The 16502-nt window shown below is 43.1% G+C and overlaps 1 protein-coding gene across 1 annotated transcript in view; it reads left to right on the plus strand.

The window, feature by feature from the left end:
• The window catches only part of USH2A (usherin), a 562110-nt gene that overhangs the window by 263585 nt on the left and 282023 nt on the right, over positions 1–16502 (plus strand). Inside the window, exon 32 of the mRNA XM_074949260.1 lies at positions 10498–10659. Coding sequence (XP_074805361.1) covers positions 10498–10659 — 162 coding nt within the window. The remainder of the gene's footprint in view (positions 1–10497; positions 10660–16502) is intronic.

A 16502-nucleotide genomic window follows, 5' to 3' on the forward strand; every position in this document is an offset into this window, starting at 1 on the left:
GGGCCCCTGAGACATCCCCCCTTGGCTATGACATCCAGAACCTCGAAACCTTCAGAAGAGATCATGGAAGAATAGGAGGGTGGAGTTGAGGAAGAAGTTACTCTGAGGACCAACATCTCTTCCTCCTCTCCAGATGAGGCATTCATGCCCTGCCACCATCCTTAGCCAATGATTTCCGGCTCTTCCAGGATTTGGCCAAAAGGATTGCAGACACACTGCAGATACCCTTGGAGGAAGTGAAGGACATTCATTACAAACTCCTTGACATCCCACACTCTTCCTTGACCTCCAGAATAGTTTTCCCTATCAATGAGGCTCTTGTGGACCTGCAAAACTATATGACAAACCCCAGCATCAGTGAGGCCTACTTGTAATATTTTTTTATTGGTCCATTTACATCCTGGCTGGGGAGATGGAATTTATTTTCTCCCACCCTTCCCCCAACTCCATTGTTATGGACATGGCAAACTTCCAGGTCCATCAAAACCAAATGAGTTCCACCCTGCTTGATAGGGACTGGAAATGCTTGGACCTCTTCAGGCAGAAAGCCTACTTTTCAGCAGGGCTGGCCTTACCATGAGGCAACTGAGGCGCACGCCTCAGGTGCCAGACTGTGCTGGGGGGGTGCCATAGGACCCAGAGTGTAGAGAATTGTGTCTGCTGCTGATGCATATGTATTCTCTCTGCTCTAGATGCACAGAGATGATGGAGTGCTGTGCTGGAGGAAGGAGGGCACAAGAGACATAACAGACAGGCAGGAGAAAAGGTGAGAGGCAATAACAAAAAGCATCAGGAGCTGCAGGGAGAGAGAGGAGGAGGAGCCTCTTATGTATCTCTCTAGCACCCCCAGCAGCCTGGACTGATTAAGACTGGCTTCTCAGGGAGCTTCCTGTTTCCTGCTGCTTCCCTGAACCCACTTGAGGAGAACAGGCAGTCAACTGAAGTAGTAGAAGCCAGTTAGGCCCTTAAGACGCTGATATCTTCCCTCACTCAGGCCCTGCCACCAGCCTGCTTATTTCTTCCCTTCAACTGAGTGTTGAGAGCCACTATAGCTGGCACAGAACAGCAGTCATGAGTGAAAGAAGAAAACGCCCCTATGGGGCAGCATTCAGAAAAAGAAAGAAAGCAAAGGAAGCTTTTCTATCTAAGCAGGAAGGAGCTCTCCTAAGATACATAGACACAAATGTTCACGGTGAGCCTTCCGGCCCAAGTGAGGATGTGAGTGGTGAGGAGATGACTGATCTTCCAGTTAGGCAGAGTGCAGGTGACATGGCAGCTACTGCAGTATCCATATCTCCATTTCAAATGGATGTAACCATGCACTTTCCTGAAGAAAATTGTAGATCAGAGAAGAGTGTGGTGGAGGTGCAAGAAACAGCTGCTGCTGAGTTTAGTTCCTTAAGTCTAGATGATCCAAGACTGTGGACCTACTTGAGCAGCAGCCTGAGGGACTTCCTTGTACTGCATGGGCCACAGCAAGTGAAAAACTTCATGTTCCCCAAAGACAATGAAAATAGAAGTTTCCATCCAACACATTACTGGCGTGACATCCCCAATGGTGACAAAGTGGAGAGGCCACAGCTTATGTACTCAGAAACCCAGAATGCTGCATACTGTTTTTGTTGCAAAGTCTTCCAGTCTAATGTTCCAGCCACATTGGGTTCTACAGGAACAAAGGACTGGAAAAATCTGGCTAGAAATCTGGCATTCCATGAGAAGGCAGCAAATCACCAGAGAGCATTCCATAGGTGGAAAGAGCTTGAGATGAGACTAAGGTTAAAGTCCACCATAGATGATCAGCATCAAGAGAAGATTGCATCAGAGTCTCTTTACTGGCAAAATGTTCTGAAAAGGCTCATTGCCATTGTCAGAATGCTCGCTACCCAAAACCTAGCACTGTGTGGCACTTCAGATCAGCTGTATGTGCCAAACAATGGAAACTTCCTTAAAATTGTGGAGCTGATGGCTAAGTTTGATGCTGTACTCCAGGAGCATCTAAGAAGAGTCACCACCCAAGAAATGTACACACACTACTACCTTGGAAAAACAATTCAAAATGAGATCAAACAGTTACTGGCAACAAAAGTCAAACAGAAGATTGTGGCAGATCTGAAGTCAGCAAGATATTACTCTGTTATTCTGGATTGCACACCTGACATCAGCCATACGGAACAAATGACTTTAATGGTGCATTTTATAACAACAGCAGAACTGAGTGAAAATGTCCCTGCAATGGTGACTGTCAGAGAGCATCTTCTAGAATGTATTGACATTGATGATACTACAGGAGCTGGTCTGACAAATGTGCTTCTTAAAAAGCTGGAAGATATGGGAATTGTGATAGCTGACATGAGAGGTCAGGGCTACAATAATGGTGCCAACATGAGAGGAAAGAACTGAGGAGTGCAGACGCGGATCTGAGAGTTAAACCCTCAAGCTTTTTTTGTCCCATGCAGTTCTCATGCATTGAACTTGGTGGTCAGTGATGCAACATCAGCTTCTAGCGAGGCTGCTGAATTTTTTAATGTAATTCAAAGCATCTATGTATTTTTCTCTGCATCAACTCATCAATGGCAAATTTTGAAGCAACATCTGGGAACATCCTCTCTGACACTGAAACCACTGAGTGCCACACGATGGGAAAGTCGAATGGAGGCAATAAAGCCTATCAAATACCAAATTGGGAAGATAGATAATGCCATTATGGAGGATAATGCTATGACAGGAACTGTTCATGGAAAAACGGTGGCATGGGGAAATGGAATCACCAGAAACATACATAACTTCAAATTTCTGTGTGGCTTAGTGTTGTGGCATGACATACTGTTTGAAATAAATGTTGTAAGCAAGAGACTCCAAGGTGTTGACCTTGATTTGATATATCTGGAGCAATGGAACAACTGGACAAAGCAAAGTCATACCTACAGTCTTACTGATCAGATGAGGGATTTCAAAACATTCTGAAGAGTGCAGAGAAGTTGGCAGAGGAACTTCACACTGAAGCTATTTTCCCACCCATTCAAGAATACAAGAGTCCCTGAAGAAGAAGACATTTTGATTACGAGGCACAGGATAATCCCATAAGAGACCCCAAACAATAATTCAAAGTTGAATTCTTTAACCATGTGCTAGATTGTGTAATACAGGCAGTTGAAGAACGTTTCATGCAGCTCAAGGAACACAGCAGTATATTTGGGATGTTGTATGATATTCCAAAACTCCTCACTATACCTGAAGAAGACCTACACCTGCAACGCAGGGCACTAGAGACAGTGTTGACACATGATGACATGCGCGATATTGATGCGAGTGATTTAGGTGATGAACTGAAAGCCCTTTCAAGATACATTTCAGCAGGATCAACTCCAAAGGCTCTTCTGGAATATATGTGCACAAAGAAGATGACCACCCTCTTTCTAAATGCTTTTGTTGCTCTGCGCATACTTCTAACACTTCCTGTAACAGTTGCCAGTGGAGAATGCAGCTTCTCCAAACTGAAGTTAATAAAAACACATCTACGCTCCACAATGACACAGGAGAGGCTGGTCGGCCTTGCAACCATCTCAGTAGAGCATGAGCTGGCCCAGACTGTTGTGGACCTTCAGCAGGAAGCAGTTCAAATCTTTGCAACCAAGAAGGCATGGAAAGCACCACTTTGATTATTCAAACAGAGAAAAATGCCAGTGTTTACTGTGCAGAAAAGAAAAGTTACATTTGCTGTTCAGGCATTTGAAAGTTAAGTATTACTTAAAATTTTTGAACAAGACATTTTAAGTTGTTAGTTCTCCTTTATTGGGGCAGGTAGTTGAACAGGAAGAAGGCAGAATTGAGACCTTTCAAAGTTTTGGCCCAAGTGAGGAGGTATGGTGTTTGAGCTCCCCACCTCAGGTGCCAAAATGTTGTGGGCCGGCCCTGCTCTTCAGCCACATTGCAATTTCGAATCACAAACTATCAAGCCTTAACAACGAAGTATGACTGTCAACTATTCAGAACTCAACAGCTTTATTGATCAGCTCCCAGAGTCACCGTACGACCAATTCTATGCTATCATCCAGGAAGGGCAGCTAGTAGCCAAAACAACTCTCCAATTAGCCCTCGATGCAGCCAATACAGCGACAGTGGTCATGCAATGTGTGTCATGGTTACAACTTTCCCTAAAGGGGTGCAGACAACTCTTGAAGACCTTCCCTTTGAAGGCACTGAGCTGTTTGTGGAGAATACTGAGGCATCTCTCCATACCCTTAAAGATTTCAGGGCCATTCTCCACTCATTAGAAATCTATATGCCTGGACAAAAAACAATATTTAGTCTGCAGCCCCAACATAAATCCCGTACCTCCCGTCACCCGACTTAATGCTTTTACGAACCTCAGAAAAATAAATCTAGGTTCTCCAGACGCAAACCATCCGGTCTACAGCCTTCCAGGTTGCAATCATCTACCTTAAAATATCAATTCTGACATGTTAGTCGAGGTGTCGACAGACCACTCCTCTCAACTGCTACAGCTGACCAACCTATTCTACCCATTCAGCTACTGCCTTGCCATGTTCCGCAGCACCTGGGAATGCATAACATTGGACCGATGGATCTTGGAAATAATTCAAAATGGGTATTCCATCCACTTTGCCTCCCCCACACCACCACCCTTCCCCATCCTTCTTCAGGGACCCTTCTCATGGGACTTTACTACAACAAGAGATAGATTGCCTCCTCCAGTAAGGAGCCATAGAACCAGGACCTCAACATCTACAAGGCAAAGGTTTTTACTCTTGTTATTTCCTAAAACCCCAGAGGAAGGGAGGTTGGAGACCTATGCTAGACCTCAGAGCACTCAAAAAGTTTGTCAAAGCTGAAAAATTATAGATGATCACTCTAGCAATGATTATTCCAGCACTGGAAAAGGGAGACTGGTTTTTGTCCCTCAACCTTCAGGATGCTTATTTCCATATTTCAATCCTACTGTCTCTCGGACAGTTCCTCACGTTTACCCTAGGACAAGACCACTGTCAGTAAAGAGTAGTCCCCTTCGGGCTGTCATCGGCTTCGAGAGTATTCTCTAAGATTCTCTCAGCAGTGAATGCTCACCTATGCTCCCAGGGGATCATGATCTACCCCTGCCTGTATGATTGCATCCTCAGAGCCTGCTCCTTCAATAAGACTTGTCGGGTTACCAAAACTGCTGTAGACTTATTCACAGAACTCAGCCTACAGATCAACACCCAGAAATCAACCTTCATCCCGGAACAACGCCTGGAATTCATAATGGCTGACCTCATCTTGTTACAGGCCAAAGCTCTCCTACCTCAGCACAGGTTCCTCTACTGAGCTATGCTCATCGAGACAATACAAAACAGTCCCCAAATATCACTCAGACACTGCCTCCAACTTTTGGAGGATATGGCAGCTGGCACAGTGGTAATACCTCATTCCAGGCTTCACATGCAGTGTTTCCAGATGTGGTTCAGCTCAGTCTACAGACTAAACAGAAACGGACTAGATAAACCTCTGTCAGTGTCCACCAAGGTAAAAAACTCCCTGGTGGAAAAAAATAGGAAATATTTGCAAAGGGATCCCCTTTTTGTAAACTTCCCTGTTGGTATTTCTCACCACTGACGCATCCCTCATAGGATGGGGCACTCATCTAAACAACCTTACAACACAAGGCAAATGGTTGTCCATGGAGATATGCCTCCACACCAACCTCCTCGAGCTCAGGGCGGTCAGCAATGCCTGCACCCACTTCCTCCTGCTGATCAAGGGAACGCACACGAGAGTCCTAATAGACAACATAGCATGCATGTACTGCATAAATCGACAGGGAGGAGCCAGATCACCCTCCGTCTGTGCAGAAGCACTAACGTTATGGAACTGGTGCATCTCCCACATTACACTATCAGCAGCCCACCTTCCGGCCACACAAAACTCAATAGCGGACAGTCTCGGTCACAGGTTCCCACATGACCATGAAGGGGTGATGCACCCAGCAGTGCTTCACAGCCTATTCAGGTGGTGGTGGACACTGATCACAGACCTGTTCACCACTTTATTGAAAAAGAAATGTCCATGTAACTGCTTCAGAGCAGGGATGGGGCAACATTCCCTGGGCAATGCTCTCCTTCTTCCCTGGGACAGGGACCTTCTCTATGCCTTTCGTCCATTTCCGATACTATCAAAAGTCCTATTAAAAATAAAATGAGAAGGTGCACATGTCATACTGATTGCTTTCCCACTTGGCTGAGACAGAATTGTCACCCTTACCTGTCACAGCTCACGACATGCCCACCGCTCTCTCTCCAGTCCACTCCATACCTCCCCTCATAGAATGAAGGATGTACTCTACATCCCAACCTTGGGATTCTCTGCATCAAGGCTTGGCTCCTTCATGTTTCAAATGCACAGAGAGTTCCTGCTCGGAGGAGGTACAAGAGGTATTATTACATAGTAGAAAATCCACAACATACTGTATTTACCCCCCAAAAATATCCAGATTTCAGGCTTGGTGTAATTCTCAACAAATTTCTCCAACATCCACTACTCTTCTAAAGATCCTAGACTGTGCACTGACTCTTAAAAAAATGGGGACTATCTCTCAATTCAATCAAAGTTCTCTTAGTGGCTATAACAGCCTTCCACCAACAAGCAGAGGGCTACTCAGAGCTATCACACCCAACCACAAAATGATTCCTCAGGGGTATAGTAAACCTTTTTACACAACCCTGACATCCCACCCCTACATGGGATCTAAATCTAGTGTTGAAAAGCCTGACTAGACCTCCCTTGAAACCCACGACTGTTCACTTATACACCTGTCAATGAAAACAGTCTTCCTGGTGGCAATCACCTTGGCTAGGAGAATAGGGGAAATAGCAGCTCTGATGGCACATCTTCCCTACACGGTATTCTTTCGGGACAAGGTCACACTCAGGCCACACCTGAAATTCACTCCTAAGGTGACCACCCCTTTTCACATGAACCAAATGATCCACCTTCCAACTTTTTACCCTTATGCGCACCATGATAACAGGGAGGCTATACTGCACATGCAAGATGTTAGGAGCTCCCGGGCCTTTTACCTGGATAGGGCGAAGACTTTTAGGAAGTCTCCTAGGCTTTTCCTTTCTACTGCAGAAAGATCCAAGGGCTCGGCAATATCAGCCCAGAGACTTTCCACGTGGGTCTCAAACTGCATTAGACAATGTTATCAGGTTCACAACATGACACCTCCAGATGGTATTCTCGCACACTCCACAAGGTTGATCTCCTCATCTGTCGCCTTCCTCAATAATGTCCCCACAACAGAAATCTGTCCATACCTTCGCAGAACATTATGCGATTACTGGGGACTCCACCTCTGATGCCATCTTTGGCTCCACAGTACTGTCATCTGTAACTGACTCGACTCCGAAGCCCCAGTCTCCAGCAGGGATACTGCTCGCGAGTTGCCTACAGTGGAGCACCCCATAGGGATACTACTTGAAGAAGAAGAGGAAGTTACTCAACTTGTGTAGTAACAATGGTTCTTTGAGATGTGTGTTCCTATGGGTGCTCCACAAGCCACCTTCCTCCCCTCTACTTCAGTTCTTGTCAATGACTCTGCGGTAGAGAAGGAACTGAGGGGGATGAGCCTGTGTGCAGTGGTTAGCCTTGTGCCGGGGCATGAGGAGAGACCATGCATGTGAGGGCCTAACGGACACTGCTACCGAAGTTCTCTGATCAGCAGTGCAGGGACGCAAGCAAACCTACAATGGAGCATCCATAGGGACACACATCTTGAAGAACCATTGTTACTGCACAAGGTGAGTAACTTCCTCTTCTTCACATAATAAACAGTCAACTTTTGGAACTCATTGCCATGGGATATTGTGAAGGTTCAAAAAGAATTAGATAAGTTCATGGAGAATAGGTTCATCAATGCCTATAAGCTAAGATGGTCAGGGATGAAACCCCATGCTCCGAGTGTCCTAAGCCTCTAACATTCAGAAGCTGGGAGGGGACAACAGGGGATGGATCACTCAATAATTGCCCTGTTCTGTTCATTCCCTCTGAAGCACCTGGCATTGGCCACTATCAGAAGACAGGATACTGGGCTATATGCACCATTAGTCTGGCCCAGTATGGCCATTCTTATGTTCTAAAGGCAAAAATTTGTCATCAGGAGCTTGACAAGAACTCCCATTAACTTCAGTGGAGTTGTTCTGCGTAAGGATATAATTTTCCTTTAATTTTGTTTTTGAAATTTTCAAATACCCGTTCTGATTTTCAGTCAGTCCAGGACTATCCTGAGAAAGGTCATTCTTCTGAGATTTCTAGCCTAATTTTGCAGAATCAAAAAGTTTGTCAAAGCTTTGGGTAAGCATTAAACTGAACCAAACCTAAATTAGGCTGGTGGTATTTTTAAAGGCTCTTAGTGCTGTTCCAACTCTGCTCCCATAGAGGTCTCTGTGGGTTTTACTGTGAACTTCAGGGGGATCAGAGTTAAGTAAATGCTGAGAGCTTTTGAAAATCTCACCCTAAACTTTTTACTATTTCCTCATTACTGTGTCATGGTCAGCTAGACTACAAATGGTGGGAGAGTGAGATGGCTTCACCATGAGAAAAAATATTCTCTTTCTCTTCCATTGCTCTTAGTCATAGGACACATGAATCAGCTAGTGATGTCCCATGGAGATTCACCAAATTTGAAACATATGATGGAACTTCAAATTGCCTGTAGGCTAAATGTTTACAATGAAAGAAAATTTTACCAAAATAAGCAGGTTTGCTAGGCTTATCCTGAGGGGTTTTGCCACCTGTAATTATTTGAGCATTGTTTTTATGTCAATCCTTTGATATCTACTAAGAGTACCAATCCAGTTCTAAATCCTTAAGTCCAATTATAGTTTTGTAGGATATTGTTAAATACACTAACTGATATTTTAGTGAATTCATAACTTATTACTCATTTCATTGTCAATGACAATTACATTATTTGTGGGCTTCCTCTGGAAAAAAAACTGTTAATGGAGCCAATGCCATACGTAAGGAAATCCAATATTATCATATCTTTGCTTTATTGTATATTACAAGTTTCCTTACAATTATTTTTCTTATTTGCTCATCTTAGTAAACGTACTAGCTAATACAGGAATTCTATGTGATTCAGAAAAAAATGCTCATTTCTGAGGATATACTTTCACATGGGGAAGGTTTACATAAGAATAGATTCTTTTTTTTCCACAGAGAAATTCAATAAGGCCATGAGGAACATGTGTTTTATCTCTCTGAAGGACTGGACACACAGTCAATGTGTAGAGTTTCTATTTTTGGGTATTTTGGTGCATTCTCATAATAACAATAATTTGATGATACAGAAGACAGGCATCATATCATATTTTCCAGCTATCCCTTTTTCCCAATTGAAACATTCATTACTTTATATTGTTTGCCTATTGCCAGCCACTGCTGGTTATTATTTTAAATTGCCAAAATAGAGCTTGTAAATTACCAGATATTCCTGCCAGAGTGAGTAAGGCCCCAGTTCTGCTGCCCTTATGATATTCAAAGGTATTGCTGTGGAGTTAAGGTTTAACTCACTGTAAGAGAGGCAGAACTGGGCCTTTCAGAGTATGTCTATTCATGCTATGGCAGTGAGCCTCTCAGCCCAGGTTGAGAGACTTGGGCTAGCATTCCACAAATAGCCATGTGGATAGCTCTTGGAAGTTGTAGCTTGGGCTGGAACTCCGGGCTTGTCTACACTACCGGCCGGATCAATGGGCAGCGATCGATCCAGCGGGGGGTCGATTTATCGTTTCTAGTATAGACACGATAAATCGACTGCTGATCACTCTAGCATCAACTCTGGTACTCCACCTCAACTAAAAGTGCAAGGGGAATCAACGGGAGAGCATCTCCCATTGACACACCGCAGTGAAGACACCATGGTAAGTAGATGTAAGTACGTCGAGATCAGCTACGTTATTCATGTAGCTGAAGTTGCATAACTTAGCTCAAACCTTCCCCTCCCCCCCATAGTGTAGACCAGCACTCAGACTCTGAAGCCTAGGGAGGGAGGTGGACTTCAAAGCCCGAGCTCCAACACAAGCCACAACTTGAAAGAGCTGTTAAACACAGCTATTTTTAGAGTGCTAGCACAAGCCCTGGAAACCCAAATCTGTCAACCTGGGTGAGGAGACTTGCTGCCATGAGCTGTGTAGGCATACCCTAAACTATTAGCCATTGCCAACCTCTAGTTTACTATATACACACAAACTACATTAAAAGAGTGCTATTACTGTTGCAAAGTCAAGCTCTCAGAAGTTAGGAAACACCAGAATTAAAGTTACATGTGCATAATAATATAATAATTAAGGCTCCATGTTTGTCACAGAAGTTACGGATTCGTTGACCTCTGTGACTTCTGCAGGGGTCTGTGTGGCTGGCCCAAAACATTACAATATATAGTTATATATACACAACACTTATTTATTTATTTATTTATTTATTTATAATATTTTCCAGCCCCTGAAGACGTACAACCACCTACAGCTATATCCTTTCCAACTTCTTTACTACTGAGTTGGAGTCCTCCAAAGAGACCAAATGGTATTATAACACAGTATGCTTTATACATGGATGCTGTATCAATCTACACTGGAAATGGAACTAAATACATTGTCAAAGGTGAGTTATATAGTTGTGACTCCTAAGATGGGTATGTCACAGTCATTGGGCTATCTGCACAGCTAGCCCGTCCTTTTTCTCGTCAAATGCACCCTCCTCTCAGTTCTCAGGCCTGTAGCTGTCACCTGTGTTGGGGTGAAAGCACGTGGTTCTTCTGCTCTAGGTATGCATTGTAGACTGCCATCCCGAAGTCCTAACTGTGATTGCCTCAGCAGGCCTGATGTATCTTTGGAGCCTGCAGTTCTCTTCCCTTCGGGAGCAATGACACCAGTGACCAGACACCTTCTTATAGCAAAGTATTTATTAGAACAAAAGAATTTAAGAGAGAAACAGATCTTGTAATAATAAAACAGACCAAATACATATCAAGCTTACAGGATATCTAACCATTTTCCACATGGTGATCCTGGTAGATCTAGCTTCCTCATAGACTCCTCCACAGAGCCTATCTCTGTCTGGGTGATCATCTCTTCCCTTAACTCACAAACGAGTATACTCCCTCCCTGCCTGGGGGAGTCTTTAAATCTTGCTCAGTCCTTTTATCACCCCCCTTTACAGAAATCACGTCACCTTTTAACTTTTTATAGTCCTTTGATCCGGTAACTTTCAGCTTTGGCAAAACTAGGCTTGAAACTTTTTGGAGATAGGAGGTAAGATCCCCCAAGCTACTAGTTTTCCCCACTGTCTTTCAAATGTGTGCCTGGATGGCCTTATCTGTGTTGCCTTCCTGTATAGTCCCCATTGAATTTGAGCATATAATAAACATTTCACTACCTCCAATATAATTTGTAAGGTCTATCTCATTATCTATGTTACATATCTGCATTCTTAGATTATTACATAGCAGCTCCATGACCCTCATTGGCTGTTTGTATTGATGTACAGTCATGTGACATCTTACTTTCAGTTTAACCTTTTGTTTTATCAAGGTATCACAAATCAGTCATTCAGGATTATCATACAATAAAAATAATGAACTATGTGTAGCCTTGTGCAGCAAAAGGAATAGTCTAGGCCAGTCACAGTTTTGTGCATGTTTGTAGATAGGTGTAAAACCGAGAAAGATTTTAAAATTGGAATCTACCCAGGATAGAGGAGGGTCAGGGTCTTACTTTCTTTTTACTATAACACCTTAGCATACTATAAGACCTCAAAGGCCTGCATTTTGAGTTAGTACAAAACATTTTTAAAAATGCATAGTTCAATTTTTTTTTATTTGCACAGGCCATAAGCTACTAGTGCGGTGGGTCAGTTCTGACACTGAAAAATGAATCCAGTTAGAAAACCTCCTGAAGGCTGTTGATGTTTGCTATAATAAATAGCGCACACTTTAAGTCAAACTTTTTCATTCTGTATTCAAAGGTAATGGATTTTTTGTAACCATAGTAACCTTGTTGTATTTCTGGATAAATACATGAGGTACATACATTCTGGTTTTATTTTTGAATATAAACTACCACATTATATATTACTAATAATATGAAAAATAGGATATAGGTTAGCATAATGACAGCTTAAACTAGTATGCATTTTTCTTCTGCAAAAAATAAATATTTATCAAAAATATAGGTTCAATTAGTTTCACCCCCCTCCTTCCACCCAGTTTTCCGGTATTCTTGTAGTACCATTTATCTTTTTTTCAAGATCTCCATTAATCTCTTATTACTGTCCCATAACATTATTTTTAAAAATTTGGAAGCAGAAATACATGTGCTTAAACATTATTGAAAGATTTGTGCTGATGATGTTACTAGGGTTGTGCTCTGCCCCGTAGCATGTAGTTGCAAAATGGTCATAAATTGAAAAGTGTGAAAAACACTTTTGGAGTATGTTCACCATGCTGGTGGTTTTTTGAAAAGCACACATCAGATTACATCGTGACTGATAACTACTATCTAAGATGTAATGAAGGGTTATCTATTGAAATTGCAGTCAAGATAATTTTTATAATTTTCCTGCCAGCAATTAAGGGTAGGCTACTCTAAAAAGGCTGAATATTTGGCTCATCATCAAAAATGTTGGATGCTTATCTGAGGCTTTTCCAGCCAGACCCGGTTCTGTAAAACTGGCCTAAAGAACAGACTTTTAATGACATTTTTAATACTTTGTTTTTGTGGTCATATCTGGAAATAATGCAAGAACCACTTTTCTCATGGTAATATAGCATTTCTGTTTCTGCTCCTGGCACAAACATTTATATGAACATTTCAATACCTTAAGGTAAGTTTGGTTTCCATTTGTTTTTTGAAATGGGCAACAGTTTACAGTTTCAGTCCCTGAATTTGATTACTGTAGAAAATATAATGATAGGTCTACTGAGAAACTCCACATCTCCCCAGAGACAGCAGGACCCAGTTTCACCAAAATGGGCCTAGCTGACTGCAACTCTGATAGAGTCAAAGACAATTTTCAGAGGGCAGGCCAGCTCAGTTCACTGCCTGTAGGCTAAATAGGTCTCCTCTTCGATGCAGAAGCCCCTACCATTGCCCCATTTAGTTTTATTCAGTAAGACCCAATAAGTGGTCAATAAAGATTCTTCCAGTGGGGTCCCTGCTTCTCACCAAGAGTGCGCCATACTTGTAAATCTCTTGCTTTTTAATTGATATTAGTTGCTAAATGGAAGGAGATTGATAGTCTCCTCATCTGAACTGGTGGAACATGAGTCACTTTCTTATTCTCTCTTACCATATGGGACATGACATGTATCACTGTTTGCTTCTGTGCCACCTTTATCTTGCAGCTGATTTCTCACTCTGCTTGAGGTGTGCTGGAAATGTGGAAGGAGCCCAGGGGAAGAAATCTGATCTCAGGCAGAAGGTTGGGATTTGGGTCACCAGAAATCCAAGCCATTCTGGCTCAGGACTATTCAGATTTCTAGTCCAGATTTATGCTTGGCTCTAATTTTAATCAAAGAAATGTCATTTTTGTTGCTAAAGCACAAGGGCCTTTGTTTCCTTACAGAGCCCGCAATCTGCTCCTTTGTAGGCTGGAGGAGTCATTACAAAGTGGCACAAAGTAATCTTTCTTCTCCAAAGGCTATATCTGTACAGTGATAAAATCAAAGGATTCAAAGCCCGATTCTGGAACTCTCCAGTGTTGTGTCTGTCTGTCTCTCCTGCCTGTTTTATTTGGGTTTTTTTTTTTTTTTTTGCTTTGGGTGTGAAGGTTAGTGCTGTTGGCTTCTACTGAGTATGTGCATACTGGTTTTTCAGAGGTCTATAATTTGCCCAAATTGGATGGATTTTCCTAGGGACATCAAAAAGCACCTATTTGATCCCCAGGAAGCACCCCTTACCAGAGCATGGAGTCTCTAGAGCTTCTTAATGAAACATTTGTAAGATTTTTTTTCAAATTAGCAAAACAATGTGGTTTTCTCTAACGTCATTCTCATGAATGGCTGACCTATTTTAGCCAAAACATTTTTTTAAATCCACTCAAGGCAGACACTCAGCATGGAAAGTTTCAGCCCAAGTGGTTAAATTTGGCAAAGCTATAAACAACTGAAAACTATGTCTTGTGATGAAAAGTGTCAGACAACCTTAACTCTAGGCATGGCTGCCAGCAGAGCTTATAATGTGCAAAGAAATAATAATGTAGCACAAACTTTTCTGAGGAGATTGCTAGTGATGGTTTATTGTCAAAATATGAGCAAAATTTCTCCCTCCCATGTCATCTCAGTTGGCTACCTTTGTGAGAAAAGTTTCTGGTAAAAGCCTGAAGTGAAAATACTCATCTTTTCTATAGCGAAACACATTTGATTTTCTAACCTGGTGAAGCCAAGAAAGACATTACTTGTAGATATATATGACACACAAAATGTTTATATTTCCATCCCTATGTAGAGTGTAATCTCCAACTTTGGCACTGAGCACACTGAGGATGTAAAAGTCTGCATTTTCTCCAATAATGCATACTTGACACTGCTAACAAATTTGGTTCATTTAATTTCTCTTGCATATAGTAATGACTCTGTGAATCCTTAAAAGAAAAATATTCCTATTAATACTCATCTGATTGAAACTGTTATTTTCTCTGCCACACAGTAAGAAAGAATAGTGTTTGCAGTATTTCAGGAAAGGGATACTTCACCAAACAAATCACAGGGCCAGATCTTCAGCTAGCTCAATAGAGCTGTGCCAGTTTACAATAGCTGCAGATCTGGCTCACATTTGCTAGCTTTCTACAGCTAAATTTCAAATAATAATAACTAATAATCTTTTCTGGTGTCTGTGATATGTCAATTTTGATCATTTAGATTCTCTGGAGTATAAAACCAAGGGTAATCCTTAGAAAGAGAGAGAAGAAGTTAGCCTGTAGGAATAAGTAACAGTTTGGCTGGCTCAAGTAGGGTGACCAGATGTCTGGTTTTGGACTGGAATACCCAGTCGAAAAGAGATCCTGGTCAGCACCACTGACCAGGCCATTGACTGTCCAGTTGGCAGCGCCACACAGAGGGGCTGGCAGGCTTCCTGCTAGCCTCTGCGCCGCGCGGCTCCCAGAAGCAGTGGCGTGTCCCCCTCAGGCTCCAATGCATAGGGGCAGCCAGGGGGCTCTGCGCGCTGCCCTACCCCAAGTGCCGCCCAGAGCTGGCACACCTGCCCGCCTCCTGAGCCCCAAAGTACCCCAGCCCTGATCCACCTCTCCCCTCCTCCTCCCCACTCAGTCCCAGCCCAGAGCACCCTCCTGCACCCCAAACCCAACATCCGCAGCTGGGGCCTTCCCCTTCCCTCCCACACACCCCAACCCCCTCCCTAGCTCTGATTCCACCTCCTGCCCTCCGAACCCCTCGATCCCAGCCCAGAGCACCCTCCTACACCCCAAACCCCTCATCCCCAGCCCCACCACCAGATCCCTCACACCACCCTGCATCCCAACCCCCCCCTGCCTCAGCCTGCAGCCCCCTGTCATACTCTGAACCCCTCAACTCCACCCCGGAACCCCCTTCTGAACCCCAAACCCCTTACTCCTGGCCCCACCCCAGAGCTTGCATCCCCAGCCAGCATCCTCACCCCCTCCCGCACCCTACCTCCCTGAGCCAGCCCAGTGAAAATGAGTGAGTGAGTGAAGGTGGGAAGAGCGTGCGCCGGGGTTGGGGGTGGGGGATGGAGGGGGTGGGGCAGGGGCGGGACGAGGGTGTTCAGTTTTGTGTGAGTAGAAAGTTGGCAACCCTAGGCTCAAGTTGTTCTTGAACTTGAATGCTGAAAGGCAGATTTTGTAAGACCAGACGGATCAGAGTTGGAGAAGAGACTGAGGAGACTTGTTAAATTCTATAATTAATAATAGGGATGGGGGGGCGAGTTTAACATCTCTAAAAATCAGGCCCACTATGTCTAATGTTCAGAAACTGAAGCACCCAAAATTAGTCAACACTGATATGAATTCTTTTCTTGAAATCAATGATTAACAGTATCTTTAATATATGCGATGGCACAAATGCCATACTTCTTCAAGAAACACTTTTGAACTTTTCTTTGTCCTTTCCACACCTATAAAATTCTACAGATAATTTTAAAATGACTGATTTTGCGTTTATTATTAGGAATCCATCACAATTGTGTCAACACTTTATTTACTGTACAATTAAACATGACTTAAATGAAGGGAAATCCAGAAAACATTTGAACTGCAGAGTTTGATTGCCAGGCAGGGTATCACAAAGAGAAAAAGACCTGTTAGATCATATGATTGTTGTTGTTACGGTTATTCTAATTAAATATTTAATAGCATGGTACCACCCAAAGACTGCAGTCAAGATTGGAGCCCCATTGCGCTGGGTGCTGTAGAAATATAGAAGAGACAATCTTTGCCCTGACAGCTTACAATTGATAGATACTGTAGTATTT

This window comes from Natator depressus, chromosome 3 (assembly GCF_965152275.1).
Source record: "Natator depressus isolate rNatDep1 chromosome 3, rNatDep2.hap1, whole genome shotgun sequence".
Lineage (NCBI taxonomy): Eukaryota > Metazoa > Chordata > Testudines > Cheloniidae > Natator > Natator depressus.